The sequence below is a fragment of the Pseudopipra pipra genome, chromosome 15 (genome assembly GCF_036250125.1).
Source record: "Pseudopipra pipra isolate bDixPip1 chromosome 15, bDixPip1.hap1, whole genome shotgun sequence".
NCBI classification, from domain to species: Eukaryota; Metazoa; Chordata; class Aves; order Passeriformes; family Pipridae; genus Pseudopipra; species Pseudopipra pipra.
This window is the reverse complement of record NC_087563.1, coordinates 8,206,839-8,231,337: the sequence shown is the minus strand read 5'-3', so window position 1 is coordinate 8,231,337 and position 24,499 is coordinate 8,206,839. Positions and strand designations below refer to the sequence as shown.

General features: G+C 40.8%; 1 protein-coding gene across 10 annotated transcripts in view; it reads right to left on the bottom strand.

Moving 5' to 3' along the window:
- AFF4 (ALF transcription elongation factor 4) overlaps positions 1–24,499 on the bottom strand; it is a 57,568-nt gene that overhangs the window by 28,059 nt on the left and 5,010 nt on the right. For all 10 annotated transcript variants that reach the window (XR_010434503.1, XR_010434504.1, XM_064671677.1 and 7 more), the window contains exons 2-6: positions 10,732–10,858; positions 8,576–9,358; positions 7,193–7,237; positions 6,125–6,211; positions 934–970 (exon numbers count right to left, since the gene is read on the bottom strand). Coding sequence is in view for 8 of the 10 variants with exons in the window: in XM_064671677.1 (XP_064527747.1) it covers positions 934–970; positions 6,125–6,211; positions 7,193–7,237; positions 8,576–9,358; positions 10,732–10,854 (1,075 nt within the window). In the remaining 2 variants the exon portion in view is untranslated. The remainder of the gene's footprint in view (positions 1–933; positions 971–6,124; positions 6,212–7,192; positions 7,238–8,575; positions 9,359–10,731; positions 10,859–24,499) is intronic.

Sequence of the window (24,499 nt, the reverse complement as noted above, 5' to 3'; positions counted from 1 at the left end):
GAGACTGTTAAAGCTTTCCAGAAAATCCAAACTGGAGTTGAAAACTGGCTCTGTGTTTTAATTAACCTTCCTCTTCCCTTACACACCTAAAGATCAGCTGCTCCTATAACGTGAGCCTATGGTTTAGCATTATGGAATTAAGCTTTAATTTGTTTCCTTAAATCCCCACTGTATCAGGTGTTCACATTAAGCTGCTTGTGAATATCTAAGAATAAACCATTCTTCTTTTACTATTTAAGCTGTTTAATCACATCAAGAAGGAGTGGAAAGACTTTTGGAAGGTAACAGTACAAATGGATTTCAATTTTAGCTGGTATGTTACCTGTGTTAAGTGTTACTTTCAGCAATATTCAAAATAATTACACAGTTAAAAGAAATAAAACTGCTTTTGTCTAAAATCCAAAAATGCATTCTGGGACAAGAAGTTCAAGGATATTACTAAGCATATTATATGAGTTCTTGACCAGTTCTCTCTCCTGATTTTAAAATGTCGAAGTGAAAACCAAGAGTGAAACTGTAACATCCTTTTTCTACTGAATATAAGCAAAAGCACTATTTCAGTTTCCAATATGTCCCCAAGCAGGGAGTTGGGTTTTGTAAAAGTGTTTTGGTTTAGTACTCAGCTATTTTCAATTCAATCAACCATGGAAGCATTTTTTCAAGAATTAGAAAATGTGATCAATTAAAAATAGTTATTTTTTCCTAGAACACAACACCCTTGCAACTCAGTGATAACTTTCTATATCTGAACAAAGAAACACAAAAGGAAATCAAGCAATTGTTTTATAGGTTAAAACTTGAGAAAGTAGACTCCATCTTATGACCAGTCTGGAAAATCTCATTCCCTAAAAACCATGACATCTTAGGAGATGCTGAGAATCAGGGATGTCAACAAAAGCATTAAACATATACCAAGAAGTTTAATATACTCACTCTGTTCTCCAGTGCCAAAACTGGACTGCTGAGATTCCTGAGGGAAGAAAAGATCACAAATGTTGGGTTTTTTCCACTGGGAATTTTAACATACTAAAAAACAGGCTGTAAGGAGGATATTCTTTCTACTTCAAGGATGGCGTCTAACCTCTGAAAAATGGGAAAAAACTATCAACAACCAGAAAGAGGGATTCATTATCCAGGCCCCAGAACAGCCCAGGTGAAGAGCTTCTCACTCCTCTTCCTCAGCCCAGCTCACCCACGTCCTTGCTGGGCAGTTGCACTGCATCATAGCTGGAACTCCAGAATCCCTCTGTAACTTCCATAAATCCCAGCTCCCTGTATGTTTAGCATGGAGAGGAACCATTCAGAATGTTTGTTTATCCTCCTTATACACAAACTTTGCTGCTTGTTTGAAGTATTTTCCTTCAAACCCTTTTCTCCTCATTTTCCTTTTCCAGGCACACACAGCACCCTGAGGGACAAGCAATGAGGACACGAAAAACCTCTCAACAAAAAAATTTATCTCAGCCACAAAGGACCCTAAGGGACAATCTGAGATTTAAATCGTGATCAGCTCTGCACACTCTGCCCAGAATACTCCATGTGGTAAATCCAGCCAGGTCTGGGTAGCCAACACAGCGTTCCCAGAATAGCCAAATCTCCATGAAATCACACAATTCCCTTGTGCAAAAGCCAATACACAATGATACCATAGATTTACAGAAAGGTTTAGGTTGGAAGGGACCTTAAAGCTCATCTTGTTCTGCCCCTCTGCCATGGGCAGGGACACCTTCCACTATCCCAGGTTGCTCCAAGACCCATCCAACTTGGCCTTGGACACTTCCAGGGATCCAGGGGCAGCCACAGCTTCTCTGGGCAACCTGTGCCAAGGCCTCACCACCCTCACAGCCAAGAATTTCTTCCTAATATCATATAAAACTAGCTGTGAGAGATGAAGCCTTGCAAATTTTAGCACTTTTATCATCTCCAGTATTCCCATTCCACAGAAACCTCAGTTCTGACTCCCAAGACACAGCAGATTATAAACTTTTTTGAAACCCTAAAATACTGCTTTAACAAACAAATACACAGAGGCTACTGAGCTACTGAAAACCCACTTCCGGGCTGGAGTATCTTTTCAAAATAGGACCTTCCTGACCTCATTTTAAAATGAGGACAACTGCCAGTCCCAGAAATACAAATTGAGTCAAATATTTCCAATTTTTTAGCTACATACATACGTTTTACCTAAATGGTCTGGCAGTATCCTACCAAAATTACAATAAAATGAATTCCACTTTTTCTGGTACACCTGTGAACCAGTTTTGCCACACAGCCAAGACGGTGCTAAGCAATTTATAAAATGGAGGTTTTTAAACACACAAAAGCTTTACACAGCAAAGCAGACTTAAAATGTTTCAATTTCCCTTAACTTTGTATTTCTCAAGTGGAGCAGTTGCAATAATGCACTGAACAAGTATTTTGTGCATGGGGAACTTGATGGGGAACCTGATAAGGAACTCTCCTTGGAAGGTGTTTCTGATCTTTACTAACTGAAAGAAAGGAAAGGACAATAAAATAAAATTAACCTCTGTTTAAAGTGCCAAGTAAAGATGGAGAGAAGTCTTGTGACTTCAACAGAAAGCAACAGTCACACCTCCTTCAAAATAAAACCTGGTTTTTTATCTTTTACACAGGTAGGAGGAGGGCAGGTGTGATTCCCTGAATCTCTTTTGCCACTGGCAGCTCAGACGCCAACAGACTAAGTCAAAAAAGAAGTAACGACCACACAGTAATCAAACACCACACCTCCAGAGGCACTGCACTGAAGGGAGCATGGGATGGGGAACTGGCACCCCTTTACCAGCACATGGATGAGGAATTTGCAGAACACACCTGCCTAATTCCTCGCTTTAGTCAGCTTCCTACTTGGAAGGCAAAGCACAGGCTCTCAGCTAAGTGCACTTTAATGAGGTGTTATGGTTAAATGCGCAACTTTTTCCAACTCTCTTGCCATCTATTGAATACATATTTCTTTAAGAAACTCAGAGATCAAAAAAAAAAAAAAAAAGCAGCTCTACTTTCAACTCCAAAGATATTTACAGCAGCAGCTTCTAAAGGTCTGCTTCAGAAAGAAATTCAAAACAACTGAAAGGAAGGAAACCCTTTTAACCAAAATATAATAGACCGCTACAGTTACACAGGGAAGACACTTAAGCAGGAAACAAAAAGTATGACAAAAAAACAAGGAGAGAGGAACTCTCCAGCTGGATGGGACGGCATGGGGGCCGGATTCCCCCCTCACAGACCTGGCTGCGGTGAACGGGACCCATTTCCATTTAATAGCTGAAATCTCAGGTCAGATCCCATTTTCATTTCTCAAAAGGAAGTTTCCATATTGCTGCAGATCAAGGGATCCAACTGCTGGCCTCGGTCACTCTGGCACAGGGCAGGAATGGAGGAACTTGGAGGCAGAATCCACCTCTCCATGGCCTTCAGACCCCGGCGCAGGTACAAACAGTGCCAAGCCTCCCATGGTGCTGGGAAACAAAAACCTTCCCCTCCCCAACAAACAGCTGGAGTTTTTTAATATATTTTATAAACATGCCAGTATTTTTGGCGTTTTTGACTGTGAGCCCATGGATAAAATTACAGAGTGTTAGGTCACGGGATAACATTTTTTATCAAGTCTCAGGAATCTACATATTTTTCATAGCATCCATAAAACTTTCCCTGACCTATTTTCATGGAGTTTTATCTTCTGATTCAAAGACTTCCTGGTAACTGTTAGATATATTTATAGTAATCAGAGAGGCCCCAGTCAGGAGTTTGGGTTCCTTCAAGCTACTCACTCTCTACACACGAGGAAAGCAATCCCATCCCAACAGTTTGACAAATAAAATCAAGTGGTCCACCAAAGGGAGCTTAATTCTGTGTGAACAGGAAAAACATACCAACTTTTGCACACAGGAGAAATGCTGTGAAACATTTCAGCATATGACTTGTAATAAATGGAGCACAGTATTAAAGAGGAGGAGCTTTCCTGCAACAGAACTGCTTGATTAAAGTAAACCACTGTTTTGTTTTGTTTGGTGAATTCTGCTCTGGGCCCAGACTGCACAAGCCTATGGCTCACTAACTCACTGGAATTCTGCATAGCTGCTGCTGCCAAGAATGACAGAGGGGAGAAGGCAGAGGAAATTATAGGCTTTGGATGCAGAGAGAGAATTTGACAGAGTTCCACGGCTAAGATGTGCAGCCACAAAATAAAAAAGCTGGCAAAAAGTCAAGAGAGTCAGAGCAGCCATAAATGGAATTTTTTGCAAACTGGGTGAAGAAACACAATCCTGGCTGAGAGGTTCAGAAAGCCCCACAAGCCACCTTTTTTGTTCAAACATTAACACATCTGTGCAGTCCTAGGTAGTTTCTCTCTGTGTCACAGACGTGGATTTCTGCACACTTCTCCCCAGATTGAGTCAAATGCCAGGGATACACAGAAACAAGCAGCATTCAAAGTATTCAAGTATTCAAATTGGAATAAGGAATAAGTGAAATAAGGACCTTTGTTGATGAGAAAAGGTGTGGGATTTCTTTCTCTATAATAAAAGGTACAAATTATTTCCAGGCTGACAGTTTTATATAACACAGCAAATAAACCCTAAGAGTAGTATATGCAAGATTAATATTGATCTAATGCTAAGAAAATAGACGACAGGATTTACTTTCTAGATATGCCTTCCAAAGTAAAGCTGAGAACTGAATGGCATGTTCTGAATTTTCTGATCACTGGAGAGAAACAAAATGCAGTGAAACAGGAACATGCCACACAGAGGGTGGAGACAGCAGGACTGCCCGTGGCTCTGAGATATCCAGCCAGGATGAGAAGCTCAACTCATACCAGTCTGGGGTAGTTTTGTGGATATGCACTTCCAACATGGACCTGGAACCTTTGGCTGAAGGAAGGCGATGTCAAATCATTCACATAAGACGATTATGTTTAGACATATCACAGAGACCTCAGTGAGAAAGTTTTCTTAAAATTATTCTCTCAACTGTTCTGGTTCGGGGAGCAATTTGGATCAAACAGGAAATTAAGAGCAGCAAATGATGCTCTAAAACAGCAGTAGGTCAAATAAAACATAGTCTTAATCATTACAAAGGTAACTTTTAAAAGATAGTCTGATTTCTGTAGTCTGAAGCTATGCCAAGTTAGGGGTGGGGCACCCCAATTCCTCCCAGACATATGTTGAGTCTGGAGAAAAATCCTATTGTTGAGTTGAATCTTTTACTGGTAATCAGCAGATACAGGAAACAAACCATGAATTCCTGGATGAGCCAGGAATCTCCAAGCTGGGTTTTATCCACAGCTACCTCCCCTGCCTACCCATGGGCTCCCAGGATCCTGCAGACTGCAGAGCTGCTCTTCAAGGCAAACAATTCCCAGTGCCAGTGTGCCCCAAAACCCTGCAGCTGGGGCTGCCAGACCCAGCCCCAGGAAAGGAGAGAGAGAGATCCCCTTCCTCAGAGGTGTCAGCTCCAGCAGGTCTCTGGAAATGTGCCCAGAGCTGTCAACAGCAGCAAAGAGGTGGTTTTCTCTTTAGAATTAACAGCTTAAACCCTTCATAGTTATTAAGCACACAAGAGGTTGGGAAAAGGACCTTTTGAAACAAGTGATCTGAACATTTTCGATTTTTAAAAGGTTTTAATTTTTTGTAAATGTAAAAATCTCTTAGAAAGACACTTCAAAATAAGGAGGAAATTTCAGTTTAAGCAGAGAAATACATTTAAATTTCTCAGCATTTACCAGCCAGACTCTGATCCTTTGCTACATGGAGGGAAACTCACTTGGTTCTACATAAGTGGTGCAAACCATTTTCCTAATAGGGAAAAGGCTCAAAGGCATTTTCAAGCTTCAAAAGTATCCTGAAGGTTTGAATTTATGAAACAAAAGTTAAAAAAGAAAGTTTGACTATAGACAACCTTGCAGACTTCTGTCTGTGCAAAACAGAGGAAAACTTTGGACATTCCTCATAAGGCCACTGCTGACAAGTGGTTTTGAAGCAAAATAAAGAGACACAAAGCACTGAAATAAACCCAGATTATACAGAATTGAATGTAAGAGTTCCAAAATCCTGATCTTTAACAGGAGTTACTTTTACAACATTCAGTATTTGAATACAGCACTGACCTTTGTTGGAAAGGGGAATTTGGAGGGTTCAGTTTTGCATGGTGTATGGATTGCAGTCAGTGGAGGGGGCCAGGAGTGGGTCATCTCCTACAACAACAATAACAAGAAAAATTAACAAAATTAAAGCAAAGATTTCATTACAATCTGAATTTGAATGGTGACTGTCTCTCAATTTTCAGCTCACTGTTCACCCTTCACTAAGATTTATATTCAAAACCTTAATTTCCCCAATGTGCAAAGATTTTGCATATAAACAGTTTAAAATTCAGGTTATCCATGAGAACAGATATTGCATGTAAACCTGAATTTTAAATTTTTATCCCTGAGAACAGATAGTTAAGACATAATAACAAGCAGAAAGGCATAAATCAATAAACTTGGTTGGCCTGAACTTAAACTGCAGTACAGGTCAGAGTCTGATCATTTCAGACCATGAAGAACACGTGTGGGACACGGGGGCAGAAGGAAGAATCCTAGGAAAGGGAAACCTATAGAGTTTAAGGAAAAAGGGGAAAATCAAATGCCTGAAGCTTCAAAGTGCCTTGTATTCTTTCAGAGCATCTCTCAGGACCATGCAGTACTGAAGGTCAGAGGAGATGGCAAGCCATGGAAATGCTCAAGGGGGGCCTGATGATCCTTTTCTGGGAGCAGACATAGGACAGGGAATCGCAGGAAAATTGGGGAAAATAATCCAGGTAGGAGACTGGGAAAATTCTGCCACGGGGTAGCAAAACACCTACTATACTCTAGAAAGGTATCAGAATGAAGGACTGTATTCTGGTGGAAGAAATGGGTAGTTTTGATTACCAGAGAGGAGGCATAAAAGAGCAAGAATATTTTGTGAGGATATTCAGGAGACTGTGTGCACACCCAGAACACCCAGTGCCCACTCTGTTCCCAGTTTTCCCAAGTCTCCTTGTGCTAGAGGAGCACCTGAAGAGCCCTCCTGTAAATGACTTGCAGTCAAGGCAGTTTGAAAGGCACTAATAACTGCAGAGTCCTTCCACCTCCTTAGGAATGTTTGAATTTTCAACAAATAAATGATGAAGAAGTGCACAGGGAACTTACTTTGAGGATTTCATCCACACAGCTCACCTCGCCAGATGCTGATGCCTACAAATCAAAACTTAAGGTTAACATCTCCCAAAGCAAATTTTCCAGGGACTAGAAACACTTAAAAACAAACTTCAATCCTTATCATGACTCATATGGACTCTACATAGATACAAACAGCCCTTGCTAATTCCTTTCATCAGTTTTAATATCAGATAGATCCACGTTTTTATGGCATGAGTCACATCCAGTTATGAAAAGCAAATACATGAGATCTATAAAACTGTGACAATGATCTCTTACTTCTCACTCGACAGTTAAAATGATCACAGGCACTCAGTGACATTAAAAACTTTGGGAGAGGGGAATGAGAATTGCAGCTTTCAATCATTTCCTGGAAGAAGCCACAGGATAATATCTTGAATTCAAGTGCAGGACCGTGAATTCACAGAAATGACAAACTGCATTCCCAAGTAAAACACACGTTATAGAGTGATTCCAGAAACAGCAATAACTACCAAACTATGAATCTTCTGCATCCCTGACTGCCACAAGCAGAAAGAAGCAAAGCTACTACAGGATTCACTGCCTCAGCACTGACATGGCAAGTCTTGACAAATAAAATCATTCCTAATTTCCTTACCTGTGTCCTGAATCTTATTTTGCTATTTGCTGAAATCCCGGGAACAAAGGTTTTTCTCTGGCTACCATGATTCAAGGAGTTAGAGAGGAGATGCAATGAGATCTTATTACTAGGAAAGGCTCTCTTCTTGTCAGTGAGCTGGAGTCAGAGTCTGTGCCTTAACTAGTCAAGAATTACCAAACTCCTAAAAGTTGTTAACCCAATAGTATTTCATATCCAGCATGACTTACAGAAGTCCTTAACCCTGTTCAATTTGGTGAGTTAGGGTGAGCTTCTTTTCCCTAGGTATATATAATAATCACATTTAGTAATTGCTACACACTTCAAAAGAAAATCTGATATAAGCAGATATGATCAAGGCTAAGTCAACTGGGCTCCCAGTAACAATGTCAGTATCCAGGTTGTCAAAATATTTGTGTGTCCTACTATTTCATTAACTTCTAACTACAGAAATACTCCATGAAAATTAGCCTCTCTGGGTTATCTCATCCTGCCTGAATGTCTCAGCCTTTACTTAATAAAAATCTCAGTACCCACATGGAAGAAGCAGAAGAAAAAAAAACTATTACTTTTGCATGTTCCCCATTGAAAATACAGCCTTCACTGCTTATGGTTAAGGTGCTTTGTGTAACAAAAAACACGGTGTTTACTGAAAACTCACTTTTGGTTAGGCAGATTGGGATTTTAAAGAAGCTGGAAAATCCCAGCCCAAACGGATTTACATTTCAGAAGCCAGGAAACAGCCAGCAACTTACATCCAGTGGCTGAGAGGGAATTTTCAGCTTGGTTAGGTGTGCTTTGCTGCTGGGCTTCAGCTCGTTCACGGCGCTGCTGTGGGTCTGACTGCTGTAGTGTTCCGAGGATAACTTTGGTTCCATGGATTCCTGCCCATCCATCGGCCTGACGTATGCAGTGGGTTTCTGTAACATTGAACTGGACTTGGACATTAGTGAAGGTGGAAAAGACTGATTAGAGTGTTGTCCACTTGAAAATGAGGGTACACGGGAGGGAGAGTCCCAGCTGGGATCAGGATCCCGGGGCGACTTTGACCGTTGATGTTCTTTGCTGTGGTGATCATTCCCATGAGATCTCGAATGGCTGGAGCTCAATGAGGAGACAGCAGGTGGTTTTCCAGGGCTGGAAGAACGGGGTTTGGAGTGCTCAGACCCATGCTGGCTTTTTTTCCTGCTGCTGCTGCCGTAGGAATCGCGGTCGTGCCTCTGGCCGGCGCTGCCCGTGCCGGTGCCGCCGGAGCGCTGCCCGTGCCCCGCCAGGCCCGAGGAGCGCTTCTGGGACTGGGAGGAGGTGCTGGGAGCCGGCCCCACTGGAGTCCATTTGCTGCTCTGGTGGGAGCCTGTGCTGTGCCTCTGATCACCAAAGAAGCTTTGGTTTGATTTCTCGTCGGGTGCTGATGGAACGGTCGGTTTGGGAATTGCAACAAGCTTTTGGAGCGGTCTGTCTCCTATGAGATCCGTCATTTCATCATAGTTACCAAGCATGCTCTGGATACGACTGGACAACTTGTCTTCTTTGCTGGTCTAAGAAAACAATTTTTAAAAAATAATGATTTGAAACCAATCACAATTTCACTTTCACTTAATTGATTTGATAAGTACTGCACTTAATCTAAATTTCAGGTCTAAGTTCATGGCTAGAATTCATGTCTCTTTTGCCATTGTTTCCAATTCCCAATTTTAGTTCTTAAAGCAGTAATTTAACAACCTAAAACATAAGAAAAAGATGTACTTCAGCAGCAGGAACAGCTGAAAGAGCATTAATCAGTGCTTCAAATAATGCAATGGTGAGCTGGATGCAGGTTTAAAAGCAGTAGGTGCCTACTGTCACCTTAAACATTATTTCTCTAACACAGAATGCACGAGTCCTAAAAAGTTTTAATTAGCAGTAAAATAAAATCAGCTTAACCTCACCCCTGTATGTAATTTTTAATTGGTATTTATATTGGCACAGTGTTTGTTGCCCAGAGTTAAAAGGGTTCTTTCTTCTATAACCATTTCGTTTTCCAAATTAGGTCTATTGGATCATTCCCTATGCATCCCAATCAGCTCCAGTTAACTTCATAAAGGTGGGATTTGGTTATCAAGCACAGGAAAGTAATGGGAGGACATGAATAAAAAAAAAAAAATCACCAAATATTCCTCAACTTTCCTCCTGCAGGAAGTCAGTTTTTAGTAACAATGTTTTACTTCTTACAAACCAGTTGAAATTGTAAGAAGGGAAGAGGTTTGCTTTCAAAGTGAGTTCTGAGCTACATAATTAAAATCTTAAATGGTGTTTTATTAGTTATCCCAGAATTAGGTTATTTTTTCCAATTCTGCTCAGTAAAGCAAACCTGGCAGGAAACCCAGCACAGGCTTAAAGCTGTGCAAGATCACAAACAAAATCAAGTCCTTCAAAACAAACTAAAAAAATCAGATACAAACTACTGGAGTACTAGTTAGAGCTTATAATTCCATCCTATCAGGGATTTCAGCATTTAAAATTAACTTCCTATTTAAACATTCTCTTTCTGAACTTGTCCAGATCTGGATTACACTGATTAAAGGTTAGAAAGTTTAGCAACCAGCATTCATTCACCCCAAAAATGGCAACTTGGCATCACACAATGGACAGTTTAAGTGTTTTGAGTCACCGTACAGAAAGTGAAGGAAGGAAAAAAATTTTATGATTTTGTTTTTCCTCTTTCTCATTCCCTTCAAAGCTTCTCCTCCTTCCTAAGCACTGTAAATCTGCCAGTGGAGCTGGTTAGTGACTGCCCAGCCTTATTTTCAAGCCCTGCTTAAATACTCGGTTGCCGTAAGAGCTTTGGATCTAAAAAGAACGCAGACAAAAATACATTTAAAACACGATTTCTGTTATGAAACCTGCATTTCCAAGCGCTGCAGAAACTCACCACTTTGTAAGGTTCAGCAAAGAGAGGGGAGTTGGGTGGAAAGGCTTCGTCACCCTGCTGAATTTCTTGATTTCGCCTTTCCCTTTCTTTCATACGCAGCACATTCCGGTCTTCACGGTTCATGTTGCTACGGGCAAAACAGATAATTTCTGATCACAGAAGGAAACAAGGAGAGATGTGAGTGCACAGAGTCAGCCCCTGGTCCTGTTTGGCCAAAGAATGAGGATCATAACTCCTCAAACCCAGATGTTTGTCCAAATTCAGCCACTTCCCCCTCCAAAGAGCTGTAACCCCCAATCCACAGCTGCTCTAACAGGGAAACTTTATGCAGTATTAAAAAAAAATTGAAAAAAATCCACAAAGTCCTCAGGCAAGTAACTATTTCAAACCATTTCACCGCTCGACTCATTTCGCTGTCTCAGCCCACGCTGCACATCTCCCATTCATTTCTAGAATACCTTTTCTCCCCCACATCCCCCAGATGTTCTGTAACCCCCCACCCATTCAGTGCCTGGCTTTTCCTGTAGGTTTGGGTTTATTTTTGGTGCTGACATACCTTTTTTTGGCACCCATCCTCCAACATATTCTAACCTCAAGCTTTGATGTGGTTTCCAGGTCTCCCTTCCTCCCCTGACTCCCAAAAGGCATTTCTACTCAGAGCAGTAATTTCAGGGAAGTTCTGGCAATATTGCACCTTCTGCCTTGGACCATATTCTCCTACTGCAAAAATTCAGATTAAAAACTTGCTAATACCCCTTCTTATAAATTTTACTTTGCAGTTTGGTTGTGCTGCTGGTGTTAACAGAAATACGTCAAATTGTTGCAACACACACACACACAAAAGCTGGAAAAGATTCCCTCTGAGCTTGATAAAGCATTGGGACTTAAAGGAGTAAACAAAGTAAGATGAGAAATAAGGTGGTACTAATTCCTTTAACATTTAATCCCAGTATGGTTTGGGTTGGAAGGGACCTTAAAGCTCATCTATTCCATCCCCTGCCATGGGCAGGGACACCTTCCATTAGACCAGGTTGCTCCAAGCCCCATCCAGCCTGGCCTTGGACACTTCTAGGAACAGGGCAGTCACAACATGTGCTAAACTTTCTATCAAGTGATTTAGAAATGTGCTTTACTGATTTGCACAAAGTATAGTAGGTGTTCCCAGGAAAAAGTGATGCTCTTCCATATAATTTGCATTCTAAAACAAAAATGTTGGCTGCTTAGAAAACCATTATTTCATGTTTTTAGACAGCTGCTTATTAAAAAGAAAAAAACCTTGATACAGCATGACCCTGAAAGCTGTAAACCCAGCTATCCCATTCTCAACAGGAAAACTTCAACCCATCACTCAGTTCTTAAAATGCAAATCTCTTCACCTCAATAATATTATAGCCTCTTGCATTTATTTCTTTTATTCATTTGGCTTCATTTTGTCTGTTACTCTGAAAACAGTGAAGTCTAAGAGGACACCTAAACCAGAATAAAGCCAAGGTATAAGTTTAGATCTTTAATGCTTTTTAAGGCAACAGGTTTGTTGTATTTTCCTGCACCATAAACAAGGTATGAGCATCAGCTTAATTCATGCAATGATGATATCAAGCCTATGAACACAATACATTTGAAACTTTATGTGAAAAATCACTTTTTTCTCCAGTTCCCCTGTAATCAGCTGAACTCATGTAACTGCAGGTGACCATCAAGGCTGAGAGAGGGATCTATGCACTGGCCAGCAAATCCCTTGGATTATTTTGGCATTCATGACAAACTTGTTTTAAAAGTTTGAGGCTTAAAAAGCTCGTTCTTCAGACTGCAGCCCAATTTCTTACACATGCAGGATTTAAACACAGACAAATAACAGATTTAATTATAGACACTGATCAGTTAAAGCCAATTAGAACAGTCTGAGTCTCCGGCATTTACTATTGAAGGCAAATTTTGAGGCACAGAATAGAAGTGCCCTGGTTTTGGGTGGTTCATTCTCATTAAAGGGATAGGATTGGGAATTATAGACAGCTGTACATTCAGAATATTATAATTCTAAAGAATTTTACATTTATAATTTTCAAATAGAGGGTTAAATATTAACGAAGACTTTCCCTATTTTTTACGGAGTCAAGGATCATCTTTTAAAATTTTATCAACATTTACTATAACTCTTGGGACTGCAGAAAAACCAGCATTTTTACCAACACAAAGGAACATTACAGCAAAGATTCATTTGAGATATGAGCTGGAGCAAACCCAGAACTGATCTGGCTGTACCTGCCCAGGTCTATGTAAAATTAGTCATCAGAAATACAGCAGTTAATCACACTTTTAACCACTCCTCCCCAGTCTTTTGTAATGTAGTAAATGATAAAACACCCTCATGGGTAGTCATGTTAAGGGGATTGGGTTTAGTTTTCTTGAATTCTTTTACATTTTTTATTAGAGCAAATAGTTTGAATGGGATTCAAGTTAGACCTGTTTGTATCTAATCAGCTAATCTCTACACAGAGCTATTTTAAGTTCCTCTAATGTGTACAAAGCTATTAAAATCACACTACCACTAAATGTGTAAATAAAGGAAGTTAGTGAGGCTTCCTTAGCTCTGAACTTCAGACAACTTCCCAATTAACTTCCTATCTTGCACAGCCACAAGATGTACCAGAAAATAAGCTGCCCATGTAGAGGAAAAGCAAGGAGAGGTACTTTGAAAGGAGATGACCAAGGCCTGTCTACTGATCAACGTTGCCAGTAGCTACCTTCAGCATCAAGGAAATTGCAAAACTAAGTTTTCAGACCACTTGAATTACACCAACCCTATAAAATCCACTACATAAAATTTACTGATATGACCAAAGTTCTGTACTGTTTGCCAGTCCTCAGGTTTTTTTCCCAATCTGGAGTGGACACCAGTCCCATCTCTTGCTGGCGCTCTGTTATCTCTCAGTTTGGATTCTGGCTGGGAGAAGGAGCTCTGCCCCATCACTGCTCCCACCAGTAGTGCAGGCTGCTCAGAGGCAGAATTGCTTCTCCCTCTCCCACATTTAAACCTTCTCCCACAGGATGGAAGAGCTGGGAGCAGTTGGGGGCAGTCAAGCTCCCATCACTCCTACCCCATTCTCTGGGCAAGAGGACAGCTCCTCTGCTCCTGTCTCTCTGCACACCAGGCCTGCAAGCAGAAAATGAAGATCTTGTTGCCTTGTACCTGCTGCTACCAAGAGGATGTTGCAATAATTTCCCTTTTCCCAGGAGTCCTGAGCAAAGTGTGAAGGAGAAGCAGAGCCAGGCTAAGGGAGACAAAACAGGTCCCTGCAGCAAGGACCAAAGTCGCCTTAATTTCCATATCTGGGAAAAGAGAAGTTCAAAAATTAAAAGAAATTAGAAAACAGGCCTAAAGCACAGTATTTCCATTTTTAGGAAGTCTAACTCTACGTGTTTTGAGTCATTACTTGTGCTCAGTGTGCCCTGCTGAACTCCACACAGTCTGTGTGTATGTGACTGCACAACTGACTGTTCAGATCTCACGCCTCTGCTCCAGCTCAATAGGAAGAGTTGAAAGAAAGCAGGAAAACCAGCAGGGAACTCACAGAAACTTCCGACCCAACATTCCCTTGTGTATATTCTTTAACCATCATTAATTGCTGCTCCAGGCCCACCAAGCACATCAATTGCTCGAGTATCGCTCAAATCACCCGTACCAGAAACACAATCTTAACTTCTCCTTCCAACATCTTCCTAAATCCTATTTGGTATTTCTGTTCATCCTTAATCCAACAAGGGCATGGCTTTGGCTTGAGCTTCCTCAAGCCATCATCATCTTGGATTTTATAACTAGTGTTATGAAACGGCAGCACTGGTGCCACCTTCTTCTGCTTCCCACCTCCCACTCCCCTAGCTTCAGGCAGGGGGGGCACATCCCAGGTCTGGGACTTTTGGACCACAATTTCAGACTAAAAATAAACCCCAATCAACACAAAAGTTTTCCTGGCAATGCTGTTAAAGAGGACCTTGGCCAAACCCTGGTACAGGCGTAGGTCTGGCAGCCTCTTCTCACCCCCTTGAACCACATCAGGCATCCCAGCTCCTGCCCTCACCCCAGTTCACCACCAGCACTATCTCTCCATCTTCCCAGGCACCATAAGGTAAAACCATCAAAGGCAAAGTTTGGCCCAAGGAACCCTCCAAGTGCAGCCCCTTAAAAGGGATCCAAACCCACCACATCTCAACCAGGCATTCGTGGATCTTCAAAGCCTGTTTACAACACCTCCACTTCCTTCAAGACATCCTCATTTAACTCCAAGGTTTCTTCCATCTCAATTGGTTTCTCAAGCAAGAGGAATCAAACAGTTCATTTATCCAGTGTTGGTTAACTGGCAGTGCTGAAACACAAATTTTGTCTGACAACATTTGGCCACAAACGATCAACACGTTCAGAGAACACAGAGTAGCTCGGGCTCTGTGCGGGGCACACCCAGCTCTGGGGGCACACACAGCTCCCATGATTGTATTCCTTTTTCTTAAAAGGAGGGGGAAAAAAAGCTAGAAAGCCTGTTTGTAATAAGGAATGATGTTTTAAAAAGGCATTTAAAAATACCTGAAGCTGCCTTAATGCTGCACCCAACTCCCTCCCAAAGATGCCTGTTAATTATTTCAAATACTTTTCTTACTTGTACCATGGAACAGCAAGGGGCATCTCAGGAGCTGGCACAGCAAGCTTCTCCCAGTTTGTGCATGGAGTATGGCATTGCCACAAATCCTGCACTAAAATGCCAGTGTCAGCTTTTAAAACACACTCACAAAAAAGCTGTTTGGAAAGGGAGAAACTGAAAAATAACAACAAAAACGCACTGCTACACAAAGAGGAACGTGCCACCAAGAGCTACTTGATACTTAACAATAAAAGTGAATGTGTAATCTTAACTTCCAGATTTCTATGTTATGGTAAAGGAGAAAAATGCAGAAAAAACATAACATTTCCTACTAAAATGATACAGCTTTACCCAAAAGAGCACAAACAGGAGGATTATCTAGGATAAATTTAAAGAATAATCCCAATGCTGTAAATACAGAAGCAGCACAGAGTCATCTTCAGAGTTTTATAACTGAAATAAGGAACAAAACTAAACACAAGAGCTTACAGAGAATTTGAATAATATTCACATGTGTTCAGAAACAGGCAAAACCCAACTTCTCAAAAGGATGAAGCTTTCTGTTTCTCTCCCTCACACCTTCTGATACTGCTGCAGCGCTCCGTGCCAAGGGAGGGGGATTTGGTTTGGGAGGACTCCACATGGGATTTGCTCCAGCAAAGAAAAGACTGGTGATACCAGTAGTACTCCAAAATTATAACTCTAACTCTGTATCACACAGTAAGGCTGCACAGCTGAACACAGGACAGCTTGAGCCGTAATTCCATTTGGGTATTTTGATAAGAACAAACTCTTCCACAGCTCCATCTCCAGAAGAGAGCTGTCCATCCTTCCAAGGCTTTGTTTGAGTTCTTGGAAATAGGATTCAAATACAACTGTATTGTTAATATGATACAAATATAAATCAGTGATTCACCACTAACTGAAACATAAAGGTTTCTCATTTCTATAACACAAACACAACTGTTTGTATCCCACCCTTCAGATTAGGGATTCCTGCTGCACATTCCGTGGGGGAACACAAAGTGCCGTAAGAGCCAGACGGGAACACCTTTGTACATATTGTGAGGGTGGGAGAGCTTTAAATATAAATAATTAAAAAAGTCAGTTGGCCTAGGTCAGGTTAATGTTTGACAGAACTCCCAGGGAGGGCAGAGCCAGCAGTTTGCTGCAGGCACTTCTCCTTCCCACTCAGCTCCAAAGCACCACAAAAATCCCCACAGAGCACAATGTGCCTGGACTTGCCACTGCTCCTCAGACAAATGAGCACAAATCCCTCACCACCGTTAGCTGAGAAAAATCCCACAGCACTTTCTGTAGGAGCACATTGTTAATTCCAGCGTCTCAGTCAAGTGATGATGCAAGTAATTACATCCTGCTCTCGAGTTTTATCTGCCAGAGTCCCCCTCCATCCATCAAATATCAGGTTACCCAAGGATCAGTCAGCATCTTCTACCTGAGGAGCCAACACAGGGCAATGATGGATAATATAAAAGAATTACAGGGATCATTTGTAACTCAACACTAACCACTGGAAAAGGATTTGGGGACCTTTTAGAAACAGACTCTGCAATTATTTCATTAAACCAGTTCAGATGAGAACTGGTATATCATTCATTATATGTGAGATCTAGCACACAAAAGCAAGGTAGAATCACGGGATGGTTTGGGTCGGAAGGGACCTTAAAGATCATTTAGTTCCACTCTTCTTTCCAAGGTAAAGTAAAAGAACTAAGGTAAAAGTGCACACCCAGCAAATGGATTTTAGAAGTCAAGTTAAGGAAGAAAGTTCTATTTTCAGGACTTGCAATACAGCTCATTCAAACCTAAGTTTTAAGTCAATTTCTAAAACATACTGATAAGACAGCCTAACACTGTTTATAGCCAAGAAGAATTTGATGTCATTCACTCAGAGGACCTGCAAAAATGCACAACCATCCATCCTTTAAAATGTCTCATTTTTGTGCAGAAGTATTACATGATAGGTAAAACATCCCTCCTCCCTGATGAACCTTACACAGAAATAAATTCCCAACTCTTTTCTTGCATAGAGAACAGACCTGCTCACATCAACTTCAGTCCCTCCTTTCTGTCCTGTCTCTTCAGAAATGGTAGAGAAACAAGGGAAGTGGCAGGAAAGTCTGGGAAGTGACAGGACAGCTTCACACTCCCTCCTCCTCTCCTGGTGCACAGAGAGCAGAGGAAGGTTCATTTCCCCATCCACTGTCCCTCTCCATCACAAAGCTCCATCCTAGCTGATGGCACAGATCCCACAGAGGAGGGACCTGACAGTGCAGTTCCTGACTCAGGGGAGGAGGAAGTCTGTAGGACTGAACAATGTCATACAACAAAGCTATGACCTACCACAATGGTCATTTTCTGCACCTACCACAACACCCAGTCAGGTAAGACACAGGAGGCTCAATAAACTCCTGTCACAAGAACCAAGCCTGAGCCAGGAGAGGGAAGTGAAGCTGCTACTGTTCAGCAAAGCTCAACTTCGACTTTGCCTTCCCCAGCTTTTGCATTTCTGTTTGCCTCATCCTGCAATATCAAAACTACTTTCAGGAACAGGAGACTTTCTTAACCAGGCATTATTCTCTTTATCAGCATCTACAGCTGACATCCTACAGCTCAGAAGATCACAAAACCAACAGCCTAACAAACAGCACAGACCGAACTCAGAGCTTGACCAGTCACAGTTTTGTTTCTCACTCTTGGCAAACTTCAGCCCAATTTTATCTCCCAGTCAACAAATAACATCCTTCCCATCTTTGCCGTTCTCCATTGCTGCCAAAGTCAATAATTCACCCAGTGCACAGATGGACCATCCTGAACACAAGGTTTTTACATGCACTCCTTTCATGTCCACACAGGCAAACCAAAGCATATTCCAATACTGTTTCTCAACAAATTTCTGCCCTCTAATTGGGCAGAAACTTAATAACCCAATTCCTGTGCCTACATGTTCTTCTGCTTAAACTTTGAAGCCAAGACAACTGCCGTTTAAATTTTATTAAGCAATAGTTATTCAGACATCTAACATTAATCTGGCTATTATCATTCTGACTTCCTCACATTAATTTACTTTCATAAAAGATATCATTACATTTGAGTGTTATGAACTCTGTGGCACTAGGATTAAGAAAGGATTCACTGACAGAAATTCTTTGATAAATCTGCTCTGTGTCAGATTTGAAACAGCAGACAAGGTTTTAATGAGGTGCCATCTAAATTAGGAGTGAAAAGGCAAAAGGGAAAATCACATTCAAGGTTCACATCCTTCTCCCATCTTAACTACTAAAAAAGAAAGGAGAGAAAAAGTTTATCAAATACTTTACCCTGGTTTAACTGTCATTTCCTCCAGCTTTACTCCAAGATCATCTGTCTGCACTGTCTCACAAGACATTTATCTTGGACTTCCTATCGTGACCAAGGTTCACACATTCTGCTGCATCACACATTGAAATGAACATCAGGGTTTAAGATAATGAATTCTGCCCCTCTCCAAACCACTTGGGTCTTGTGTAACTGCTTGCAGTAGCAAGGTCTCCTCGGCCCAACACCGTGTAACCACTGATAGTGTCTCTGTCTCCTCCCTTGCTGCCTCAACATGGCTTGTTTTCTGAACACGGTTTTTATTTGATGCATCTTCACAACACAAGCACAAGTAATAAAATATTTTAGGGCTGTTAATGCATCCTGTGCCCAGCTCTACTTGGTTCTTAAAGCAGAAGGGAATTTTTAAAATTTGAGAGTTTGCTTTGGGTGTTGGTCCAAGCCCCCATCCAGGGCAGATGTCCACAGCAGCTCCCAGCCCCTGTTCACCCCACTATCCTGGTTGTGCTCACACAGAAATGTATTGGAACTGGTTATGCTGAATTTGGAAATCTGTGCAGGTTCAAAATAGGTATTTTGGGAGCAGGGTTATTTTTAAATACAAAGAAGATTGAACACTCCACAACCCCAAAACAGAGAGTAAGAATAACCAACCTGTTTAAAACCCGTTTAATAACAAAACCCAACAAAATTCCACAAGTCTCATTAAATTACTGGTTTTTGCATCACACTGTCATGGGTGAACTTTATCTGTAACAGGCAACAAGCAATGTGGTTATGAAGGATGGAAGACCAGAAGGATGCTGGGGAGCACGTCAGCAGAGCAGCCAGAGTTAAAAACTTCATCATTTCATGATTTAACTCTCCTCAGAACCATGGGAAAACACTCAGGGTGTGACACAGAAAGATTCAGAGACCCAAAGTGAATTATGTTTCCAGGTTGTTCCCAGGACAACTGAAGGGGGTGGAAGGGAAACATCAAAACCACCTGAGTTGATGCATATCAACATCAATATATTTTCAAAATTATTATCAGTACATTATTATCAATATATTTTCAAAAGTGGTGGCTTGAACACTCCCAGCGCCGGTGCTCCCCACTGGCAGCTGCAGCAGTTCCACGATTGCTTTAGAGCTTGAAGGAGCCTTTGTAAAATCCACAGTTTTGAGTACCAAAAAAGAGAGAATACAGATTCTCCCTCCTGCTTTTCAGTCCTGACTTGCATGCAGAGAGTTTACCAAACTCATGACCATTTCCTACCTGTCTAAAATGTACGTGAATGATGCGACAGCTCCGAGACCTGGGATGCTTTCTGCTAACTTACAACTTTCTTTTTAAATTTAAATACACTGAAGATGAGAGCACATAGTAGTTAAACTCTGGAAAAACCCACTAGGGAAGAGAAGTATTTAAAATTTGTAGACAAAGCAAAAAAAATTTGGAAGCGAGAGGAAGGGACCAGAACTATCTACAGAGGGAAGCTGAAATGCAGCAGGAAAGCCACAGCTTTGATGTGTTGTGCTTCCAAACAAACACTGCTTAAAAAAGTTGGAAAGTTCTAACCTTTCATCCTACCTACTAAATGCCACCTGTACTTTACAACCCCCTTAAGCAGATTGAGAAAATCGTTAATATTTCAGCCACCACTGAGCATCAAGGCATTCGGTGTAGTATCTATTACCCCAGTTGATAAATGTTAATTTATCACAGAATATAGAGTTAAGTATTCTATTTATTGTAGAAAATAGAGCTATACAAACTCTTTTAATAAAATGACACAACCTCATTTTCCCATGATGATAACATTTGGGTTTTTTTTCCCCAAAGTTCTTGCAGTTGTTCGTACTTTTCTGGATGTGGTCTTAAAACAAAAGTCATCCTGTTAACAGAGATTTAAGTACCAAAAGGAAACTGAGCCACCTGCACAGAAGAAGCCTCATGTCCCAGGCAGGGCAGTGTGGGCACAGTGTAACTCTGTGCCATTACACCACAGAGGGCATCATTATCAATAATCATTATTATGAACTCTTGTCCCCAGAACAGTTTTTGGTCTACCTAAACCAACAACGTAACTTCTGCACTTGATACACTAGCAAAGGACTTGTGCAAGCTGGTGTGGAGCTGCTGCTCCCAATGGGCTTTGTTAAATATGAGCCTGAAGACCTGACAGGTGTGAAACTGCAAAGCACAGGATCCTAACAACACATTTAATTTACAGCCAGAGAAACTCTCTGAGTTTTGCCACTAGAGAAAGACATTCAGCTTTTTGTCACATGAAGTCAAAGACAAACACAAGGGACATTGCAAAAGCAGTGTCAAAATCCAGCTGAATTTCAAAACCCTTCATGCAAGAGCCCAGTTCAGCTCACACCGAGCGTGTGCTTGGGTCAGGGTTGGAGCCTGGAAAGAGCTCTGGAACAGCCCAAACTGCTTCAAGTGCCACAGAAATTACATGGCAAGAAATGCTTCTCATTCCTCCAGCTCCCAGGCATGTGTCAGACAAACCAGCTCTAGTTAAACAGTTCTGGTGCCCTCCTCGGGCACCTGGCACTGTTGGCAACTCCTCTTTGTGGGCTGATTTAACTGAATTCTACTAAGCACAAGCTAATATTAATTATTAAGGTATGACTCACTACTTAGAGTGAGAGTCACATGTAATAATGTTTTTGATTGCATAACTTCATATTTATAATTGAATAGTAAGAAATCAGCCCATTAGACCAGCCAACAAGATCCAAATTTTCTACTCTTAAATAAAAATGAAGATTAGACCACACCCATTCTGATCATTTATAGCTTCTGAGTCTGTCAGTAAATCATGACTGGATGTATTTTAACATTCCTCTGAATAAATAATAAAAAAAACCAACAAACAAAAAAAAATAAACCAAACAAAAAAATTCTCCCCCCCCAAAAAAAAAATCAACACAAGCTATTGGGGCCAATTAGGTATGTGAAGAGGCTGCTGCAAAAACATCTTCAAATGTCAATTCAGCATGGATCTTGCTTCATGTGGCCAGGAAATAATGCAACTTTTTCCATTAAAAAAAACCTGAAAACTGAAAAAAAAAAAAAACCACGAAGCAAAAAAACTGAAGGAAAAAAAATGAAGGAAAAACCACCAAAGAAAAAACCACTGAAGAAAAAAATTAAGAAAGGTGGATTTTAGAGGGTTATTAGTGATTAACAAATTTAAGCTGAAGACTACTTGTTAAAACTCTCTCCTATTAAAACATATTTCTGGTAATTATTGGCTAAGAATGTGTCACAGTGCAAACTCCTTACTTGTATTTTTTGCTCATTAAATATAATTAGTGCAGCTCTTTCAGCACAAGTAATCATTGCTTCAGGAAAAACCTTTTCACCCTTTATCTTTTAGAGGCTGGTTTACACCAAACCCCAGAGTTTTCATCGTGTTAGATCAACGCTTTAATATGATGCTAATTTACCCTATCAGCAACAGAAGGATAAAATTAAATATCAATTAATTAAATTAAAATATATTAATTAAATATAAATCCAAAACTTCACAATTTAAAACAATGTTCCAAGCAGGCACAGTGTAAGAAAGAGTCACAAACCACAGGTGAGCTGGAGGGTTTAATGGTAAATCTCAAACAAACACAACACCCCAGCCACCCAAAAATACAAAAACCTCCTGGAAACACGCAAACAACACTATCAGTAACCTCTGTTCCACATAGGACCACCCAGAACATCAAAAAAACCCCCATGAGACAGGAAAAATATCAGTATATCAGTCCATTTCATCTCCTCTTGGGCAATCTTTGTGTTTCAAGGCTCGTGAAGTTACAAGAATAAAATAGTATTAAGACATCTTCGTAAAATCAAGCATTTTTGACTCCCAGCAACTTCCACTGGGTTAATTTTTTTATTTGTTCCAAAGCAGAGAACAACTTGCTAAAGTTAAAATATGTAAGGTAAGTCCTTTAACTTGTCCTTTAACCTGTTTCCCATATTCAATTTTTCTGAAATTTTCACCTTAATGGCTCAGTTTCTCAAATTTGGACTTTGACCTAATATTTTTTTAATTAAGTAAGGAAGTGCTTATGCCAGCAGTAATGCAACACTGGAAAATGAAATTGGAAGATCTCTTTTTTTTCCCCCCAGAAACTCTGGTCATTCCTCTGCCCACAAAATACACAACATCAAACAAACTAAATTCCCATTTTGATGTAGTTTTTTTGGTTTGCTGTTACCCCTCCCTGTAAGAAAAAACAACATTTTAGAATGGTTTAGGCTGGAAAAGCCCTCCAAGACCATCAAGTCCAACCATTCCCAAGGCCAAGGCCAACACTGCCCATGTCCCCAGGTGCCACATGCACAAGGCTTTTAAATCCCTCAGGGATGGGGACTCCAGCACTGCCCTGGGCAACCTGTGCTAGGGCTGGAAAGCCCTTTCCATGATGGAATTTTTCCAATGTGCAACCTAAACCTCCCCTGGCACAACTTAAGGCCATTTCCTCTTGTCCTGCCCCTTGTTCCCTGGGACAACCTGCTCCGCTCCCGCTCCTTTAGGATTTCCTTCTTAACATTTCCTTCCTACTCCATTAGTTCCTCTGCAGACAAACTGTACAAAGAGAATTGTGGACTCTTATCTCTTCATCCTCCTCGCTTTAATGATTTGTGCACATCAAAGCCTGATTAAAACCATTTAAGCACTTCCATCACTGAAATCTCTTTAACGTCTTTTGGAAATTAAATTAAATGCAGAATCAAAAAAACCCTCCATGTCAATGTACAAAGCTGGACAATTATGATCAGATTTGAACTTCTATAGTAATGTCAACACAGATGGGGACCCTCATGGAAATACAAAGTATTTTTAAGCATAATTTATATTTAAAATATAGCAGACAACCTATAAATACTAAATATTCATTTAAAACCAGACACTTGAAACAGGATTACACTAAGTGAATACTAGGAATTTCAGAGGAAAATGAAGTGAAAAAGTGAATGACTGTTCAATGGTGTGAGATTTCCACAGGAACCAACTGTTGAGAAAAGTATCTACTATGGAGCAATTTACTTCAGTGAAATCTTAGAATCCAAGCTAAAGACAACTGTAAACAATTTTCCCTTCCTCAGGAGTTTAACTTGAGACAAGTTTTTAACTGGTCACTGGTTAGAAACAATATTTTCCCAATGCTTGGTTCTGAAAATTAGGAACATACTACTATTTTTCCTTAAAATTGGAAAATGTATGTAAATAAAAGGATGTTTGATCCAACTACAGTGAGACACCAAGTACTTGCCTCCTCTTCCAGATCCCAAACCAACACCAAAACCTGGGTACAGAATCATTTTAACACCACATACAGCAAAAGTTACAGAGTTTTAAAATCTCTTAAGTTTTTATCCAACCTTTGGATCCCCTTTGTTTTAACACATTCTGTGACATTCTTCCCAACCCAGGAGCCACCCCTGGGAGCTTCAGGAGGGGCACAACCATTCCAGGGCTCATTTCTGCCTTTCCATGAAGAACCCACTACACTGAAAAGCTGGGGAAAGTCTACAGTCCAAAGACAAATAACTTAAAGCTGCTCTTGGAAACTGCAGATAATGAGGGAACATCAATCCTTTAAAAACAAACACACTGAAGAGAATCACACCATTATCCTGCCTCTTGTCTCCTACCTCTAGTTTTTATGTTCCCAGTATAGTACTGGGAATAAATAGAGAGAAACTGCTGTGGGGCTGCAGAGGAGCACACGTATCCACAGGGAGAGATTTGGAAAAATAAAACAGTCTCTCCTGGAAAACATGATCA